The sequence below is a fragment of the Haplochromis burtoni genome, unplaced genomic scaffold (genome assembly GCF_018398535.1).
Source record: "Haplochromis burtoni strain Fernald_Lab_line unplaced genomic scaffold, NCSU_Asbu1 Contig_700, whole genome shotgun sequence".
In the NCBI taxonomy this organism is placed as follows: domain Eukaryota; kingdom Metazoa; phylum Chordata; class Actinopteri; order Cichliformes; family Cichlidae; genus Haplochromis; species Haplochromis burtoni.
The window spans coordinates 201,736-209,323 of NW_024583061.1; the positions used below are offsets into that span (position 1 = coordinate 201,736).

The 7,588-nt window shown below is 36.0% G+C and overlaps 1 protein-coding gene across 5 annotated transcripts; it reads left to right on the forward strand.

Annotated features, from left to right (window-relative positions):
- Positions 1 to 1,367: 1,367 nt before the first annotated feature.
- LOC121812635 (G2/M phase-specific E3 ubiquitin-protein ligase-like) lies at positions 1,368 to 7,577 on the forward strand. Of its 5 annotated transcripts, XM_042215351.1 has the most exons (9): positions 1,368 to 1,517; positions 1,848 to 1,983; positions 2,455 to 3,568; positions 4,124 to 4,440; positions 4,561 to 4,742; positions 4,850 to 5,022; positions 5,123 to 5,206; positions 5,315 to 5,529; positions 5,666 to 7,577. In XM_042215351.1, exons 3-9 carry the CDS (start codon positions 3,492 to 3,494, stop codon positions 5,920 to 5,922), a joined length of 1,305 nt encoding a protein of 434 aa, XP_042071285.1. In that variant the 5' UTR covers positions 1,368 to 1,517; positions 1,848 to 1,983; positions 2,455 to 3,491; the 3' UTR covers positions 5,923 to 7,577. The 5 variants fall into 5 exon arrangements, with proteins under 5 accessions (XP_042071285.1, XP_042071287.1, XP_042071286.1 ...); XM_042215353.1 differs by having other exon boundaries at positions 1,368 to 1,983; XM_042215352.1 differs by having other exon boundaries at positions 1,848 to 3,568.
- The last annotated feature ends 11 nt before the right edge of the window (positions 7,578 to 7,588 follow it).

The window sequence follows — 7,588 nt, forward strand, 5'->3', positions numbered from 1 at the left end:
ATATTATACTCTGGCCAAAAAATGCACTCATATGAGGGGCCGTACAAGCCAAAATTCATACTTTCACTCTCACACACATACATTCTTCTTTCACACACATATATTTTCACTCTCACACACATATATTTTCACTCTCACATACAATTTTCATCAATAATTTTCATCTCTACATATATTCACTCTCACAAATAATTCATCACACCATATCTTCTTCACTACTCTTCACTCTAAGTTTATTATTTTATTAGTTTTTATTCTTGACACATATTTAAACAACTTCATATCCTCTAAAGATTAATGCAATTTAATCATCAATGCATTTTAATGCATACATTGTCTCATTACTGTTATAGCATTTAATCTACAATAATATGTAAAAGATGCTATTCTGAAAAAATATATGTATGAGGAATATTGGGAAATATGAAACGAGAGTTAGGAAGTGTTCTGACGTTATTGGCTGAGACGCGGTACTTTAAGTGTCTGACATAGGAACTCGAGTTTTCACAGCTCGGGGTAAAATTTCATCTTGAAGTCAGTGTCTCGTACTTGACGATGGACGGCCAACTGCCGTGTACCAACAGTGAAATATGGACTTAACGCTAACGGGCTTAACGAGTCAGAGCTACAGGTCCTGGGTGGGCAGTACCTTTGGAATGATGTGAGTAAAACTTTCCATAACTATACAAGGAAAACATAGAAATGTCGATTAGCACATTTGTACCCTTTAATTAGCCCTGCTATTATCACAGATCCATTAGAAGCTGGCTTTATCATGTGTATTTATTTGGGGTAATTATCTAGAGCATCATCCACCGTGTTGTAATATACTGTCCGTAAGGTTACATGGATGCCATCATGCCTCACCAGTAAGTGAAATAAAAAGAATGGCGTTTTTGTCTACTCAATAAAGTAAAGCAAATTCTTTGATGCCTCTTTAGAGTAAAATTCATTTTAAGAGCAGTAAAAAACAGCTTCGTTTATACTATTTTCAAAGGCAATTAGTGCTATTACTTATGATTTTTAGACAGTAAAAATCGGTTACAATTTTTTTATTATTTTATATATTATTTTATTTATTTTTTATTACAAGTCATAATTAAGGCAAACCCACAATACGATTTCATTTTTCAAGTTATAACTCTACTATGCATTTTTTCAATTATCGTATTGTGTTTCTCCCTTTTGACGTTTAATATTAGTCTATGCTAGCTGTGATGTTTTTAAGCGGTAACTTATTTATACTAGCAAGTAAGGTCTGACACCATCTTATTCAGACTGATAGCTATATGTAGAACAACGATAATCGAATTGTTCTGTTGTATCCAAACCATTCTTCTCACAAGATGTCTCTTTCACGCATCAAGCAGTGTTGTTGTCAAGCATCGCACAAAACAACATTTACATGAACAAGGGCATATATTGAATGGATTTGAATTCCAAAAATCCTGGGACCAGAAAACTGTCTCTGAACAAATAAGGGACGCCTTTGGAGATAAACTTTCTATTGATGTAAGGTAGGTTGTGCTAGCAGTCGAAACCTAATGCGACACAGCTTTTGTCAGTAGTCTTTTCGATATCTAGGCATTTCAAAGCTTTACATAACGATTTAAGTCAGAGAACAGGTAGACATGAATCAGTAAACTAAACTAAAAGAACCAAATCAGTTATCCTTTCTTGAACACTCCATTTTTGGCATACTTTTTTGACATTTGTATAAAGTTTACTTCTGTTACTACTGGTTTAAGTCTGATTCAAAGAGGAAAACAAGATTAGCTCTAAAAAAGTTATTGGAACATTTTTGCTGTTTTGGATTTTAAACATTTTACAACTTAACTGTTTTCCAGCCTGGAGTTTCTGATGGCTTGTGGCAACAGACTGATTGCGCCCAAACTGCGAGCAGGACAGGAGCTGGATGCAAATCTCATACATAAAATTTATAAATCGAAAGCCCTATACATCAGACCATCAAAACCAATTTTGGTACGTTATTTGACTTTTGAATGAATCTACATAGCACTGTACAGTAATAATATGAAGACCAAAAATTGGTGCATAAACAACCTTTGAACTTTCTCATCTCTGTTCTTTTTAAACTTGCCTTTCACCTTTTTAGTTGGATAGAATAGTACCAAGTTAATGTTCCTTTTTTAAAATGTTAATCCTAAGCTCTGGTATTGACTAAATTTACAGCTGCTCTGTTGGACTGTTTGTGAATCATAGAACGTAAGACTACTGCTGTTCAGGAGATGTGTTACAATTTGGTCTGCCTAGTATGTAAAAGTAATTGTGTGAAAGATCTATTAACTCTTGAAATTTCTCACCCTATGGTAGCTGGGATAGGCTCCAACCACCCCACCTCTGATAAGAATAAGCAGAAGAGGTTGGATATATGGTATTTAATGTTCAAATTCAATATATGTGAATTATTATAATTATTATTTTATTTCTAAGGATGATATTACAAGCTACAGCAGTGAGGAAAACTGTGAAGAAAACCCTGTTTCATCAAGGCAGCTGCGCTCATCATCTTCAGACAGTTTTGCCAGTTCAACAGCTGCCTTCCAACCAATCTCTGCTCCTACACAATCTCCTGCCTCATCAGTTTGGTAATGGAACATTATTAACGGAGAACTCCTGCCTTGACCCATGAAAGTAGTATCTCACACAAGTACAGCAGCGCTTCAACAAACATTTCCTTCAGCCAGTTACCAGTGTCTTCATTGGAAATCTACCCTTCCACTAGTCAGCCTTCTACCTCATCTGCATCTTTAAGCGATCCAGTTCTGGTCCTGACGTGCCGAAATACCTCAAGCTCACCCTACCAGACCAGGAATCCAGAGAATCATTGTTCAGCATTACCCTCTACATCAACACACAGTCAATCTGTAAACTTTTAAAATTACTAACAACACTGCACCCAGCTACCTTAAGGACCTTTTAAACCCTTATGCTCCTGCTAGGGCTTTAAGGTCATCGTCACAGTTACTGCTGGCTCAGCCCAGATCTCGACTTAAGACTAGAGGTGATCGATCGTTTGCTCTTGTCGCACCTGTGCTGTGGAACAATCTCCCGATTGGCATCCGGGCATCTGATTCTATTCATTCTTTTAAATCACAGCTTAAAACATATCTTTTTAAACTTGCCTTCTCCACTTTTTAATTGCTGGTTTGCTTGTTTGTTTGTTTGGTTGCTGTGACCTATTGACCTCTTGTATTAATTCCCTCCTATCTTTCTATTGGTTGTCTTTTTTATGGTGGTACAGCTTTTATCTTGCTATTACCATGTGCTGTAGTCATTCTTATTGGTAGCTTTTATCTATGAACATAACTCGTTATTTTTATTTATCCGTTATCAATGTTTGAACCTTTTATTGTTTTATGTAAAGCACTTTGGTATGCCCAAGGCTTTTAAATGTGCTCTATAAATAAAGATTGTTGTTGTTGTTGTTGTTGTTGTTGTTGTTAAACTACGATAACTACCTTTCAATCATGACTCCACTATCTGACATGTCTTCTGATGATGAGGAACTTAACCAGGCTATACTAGCAAGCCTGCAGAGCGAAAGGTTAGTTTCAAATACAAATGTTTTACAGTAGCCAATTAAACACACCATATTTGTTGCAATCCAATACTGTAACCAGTGTTGTGAAGGAGTGTAATCCATCCTCAGATATTTATAAGCATATATGATATTTATATTTGCTGTTAACAAAACAGTTTTTGAATAATGTCTACAGAGTCAAATGATAATGCTATAATGCTGGCAAATTTTATTTTATTTGAAATAGGCAGCGAATTTTTAACAGAGCCTATCTGACAATGAAATGAAATTTACTTATTGTTATTTACTTATTGTGCATTGAAACTATTTTTCTTTGCTCTAGTGCTTTCTAGTTCTCCAAAACATATAAACAATATAAAAAGCCACTGAGCAATATACTCCTTTGTACATTTTGCTTATGATTATGATAATTTCCTTTAGGGATTAATAAAGTATGCTGATTCTGATTTTGACAAAACTTTGTATGTCCTTGTAGCCCTTGTATGTGAATGTTTTTACTGATGTTCTTTTCAATATTTTTTTCTTTTTTTTTCTTTTCTTTTTTTTTTAATCCTACAGGACTTCAAGTTGTTTGGTATCAGCAAAAGATATTTTGGAGGAACTTTCTGCAAAAGTAAACCAACAGAAGAAATGCAAGTTCAACATTAATAGATCAACAGTCCTGGATGGAGCAATTAGAGGTTTTAAACGAGCGACATATGATCCATGCCACACAATTTCTGTCAGGTTTTCTGACGATATGGGAGTACCTGAAGAGGCTGTTGACTTGGGTGGACCAAGAAGAGAATTTCTAAGACTTCTGATCGAAGCTTTGCCCCTGTCTCCAATGTTTGAGGGTGAAGAAGGCAAAATGAACTTGGCGCTTGATAGTGCTGGTATGTATTGATTTTAGGCTGATATCCCTCGAGTAATGCAATAAAAAAATCATTTTTATGAAGTTCTTGTCAAGCGCTTTCATGCATCTATTGACATGTAATGTTTTTCATTATTTCTAGCCATGAGGGAGGACAGGTACTTCATTGCAGGCAGAGCCATTGCAGTAAGCCTTGTACATGGTGGTCCACCAGCAGGCTTTCTGTCCCCAACACTCTTCTCTTGCCTTGTTGATGGCCCAGATTTGGCTAAACCAGTTTTAGAAGATGTTGCCGATAGTGACCTGCGTGAAAAAATTAAAAGGGTAAAACTGATTTGTCAGTTGTTGGATAATGTTTTAGTATTGTGTGCATTTCGTTCTACTCCATGTATTAATTGGGGCCCATTAATTTTTTATTTTTTTATTTGAAGGTTAAAGAGTGTAAATCCTTTGAAGATCTGATAGTAGCAACTGAGCCACTTCAGGAATACTTAGCCAATGCTGGCTGCCTGAGGCCGCTACGGAGGCTGGAAGACAAGGATCTGCTTATACATGACATTATCATGTTCCAAGTAATACACAGAGTCCGTGGTCCATTTGAAAGGTATGTATGTATGTATTTATTGTTGTCCAATAAGTAACTCAAACCCATGCTGATTGCCTTGTATTCTGGGAATTTTGTGCTGACATTTCTTTATGTGTAGGTACACCATGCCTCCAAAGGTGACAGCATCACATGAAAAATGCAGATTTGGGATATACACTTTTGATGATGTGAATAATCTGAAGTAAAAATTATTGTATATATAAATTCATATGTTTTAGATTATACTTCTTGGATCCATTCATTTTTGATGTGATTTGTGATTTTAAAGGTAATTCTGATTATCATTTAGATTTCAGGATGGACTACGGACACTTGAGGTGCTGGACAAAATCCAAGATCACCCAGAGAGTTTTCGCACCCTTCTATGCTGGTCACCTTCAGTGCTTACAGCTGACCTTCTTGACAGCCTCTTTACCATCCGCCTTTCTCCAGCTGGGAGCAATAAAAGGCATGCTGAAGCAGTTGTCATTAGTTTCTGGAGAGACTACCTAACAGATGCAGAAGGTAAATTTAGCGTTTTAAGCATTGTATGTTCAATTTATAATGCGGTGCATCTTTTCATTGAATCAGTTAAAAGTATAAATGCTTGCTGTGTTTTTTGTCTTTAATGCCATTTTTGACAGTATTGCTTTTCCTTTAGATCAAGACGGAACACAGAAGCTGGGGACAATTCTTGCCTTCGCCACTGGAGCCAACACTGTTCCACCAATTGGCTTCTCTCCACAACCGTCCATTGAATTTCTTCACCAAGAGCCTGATGCACAAACCATGTCTAAACTACCCATTGCAAACACGTGCATCAATTGTTTAAAGTTACCACTTCATACCTCTTACAAAGACTTTCAGGAGAATATGGACTTTGCATTAGGTAATACACATGGTTTTGGAATAGCTTAATTCCTGGTCAGGTTAGTATGCTAATCTGAGTTTTGCACTCAGTTAAATTAATGAGTGTCAACCATTAAGTAATTCTAAGAGAGGGGGGGTGTTTTGAATATCATTGCATTTTCTTTCCCAGAAATCAAACAAAAATGTTCAAAATGTTCCACCTAAAACACCAATTAACACACTTGAGACCAAGCTGAATTTACTTTATGTTGCCATATTTCATATTTCACCCACCTATTTTGTGATTGGAGGCTCTGTTTTTGCATTGACCTTTTAACAAATGTTCATTTGCTTCAAGTCTTTTTGCTTGTCAGGGTACCATTCTACAAGTATACAATAGTTATGTATACTAACATAATTCAATAATAATTTTTTCATTGCATTAATTTATGTGCATTGTGATTATTTTTGTTTTCTAGCTTTGTACTTGTTTGTTGCTTTTATTCTCTGGTGTTCTTCAATATTGTTTATCTGACACTTCTATTCTATTTGATCAGTGATCCATGTTTGATGTATTTACTGACTGTATTAATGTTAATGTTATCAGTTTGAGTCATCTTGTTCCAAGACAATACATCTGGTGATTGTGATGACCAAAAACCTCAATAAAATGTGGTTGCACAAATTTATTTTTTCTTTTAACAAGGTGTTTTAAAACAAAACATGGTTGTAAAATCTCAACACACTCACATAATACAACTCATAAATTCTTTAAAATTGTATACAAACCGTCAACATGCATGTAAAGGTTGATAGTAGCATTCTTGAAATTTAAAGCTGTGACTAAACTTCTAATAATACTGAACTAACAACAGTCTTGGCACTGTATTCTTTTTAAGCTGCACAACCACAATTACAGTAAATGAAATTTCTCCAGAGGCCTTGTTGATATTTTAGGATTGTCTCTCAAGAAAATGAACAAGGTTGCAAAATAAATCTATACCGTTATTGCCATCATCTTCAAATGGATCAAAGGTCTGTTGAAGTGTAACCATCATGGTGTCACTGATGGAAATGTTAATTGATGGAACAACGACATTATTGTTTGTCTCCAGCTCTGGCAGTGGTCTGCATTCATCAATACCAAAGTCATTTTCACAAATACCATTCATATTTGGGTTATGTATTCCTGCATTGTTGATAATGCCCCTTTGCCACAGCTGAAGAGGGGTTTGCCCTCCTTGTGTTGAAAGTCCATGGTTATTCCACTGGTTCTGAAATTCTGTGGCAGCTCTTTGAATACGTGGCAAATATATATAATGAAGACAAAATAAATGGACCTCATTAAGTGAATCTAATACACCATGCTCCTCCATAAAATTGAAAAGATTAACAAAATGATATGAGACCACTCGATTTAATTCTGCCCATAATCGCTCAATTCTTTGATTATGCACAGACCTGCCAGTGATAACACTATGCCTGTTCAGTCCTTGCCTGTAAAGCATGAAACGGGCAACACCAGTGTTTTCTAGTCCATGATCACATCTCACTCTGGATGGCATTCCAAAGTTCTGAACACCAACCATGAACAGTGACAAAACACTTGATGCCCTGTTGTTATCTAAACACGCAAGGTAGATGATGGTTCTACTGAAACCATCCACACAGCCATGGAACACCATCCTCCATCTCACAAGTTTGTGGTTTCCATCTATATGCCTATAGAAAATGA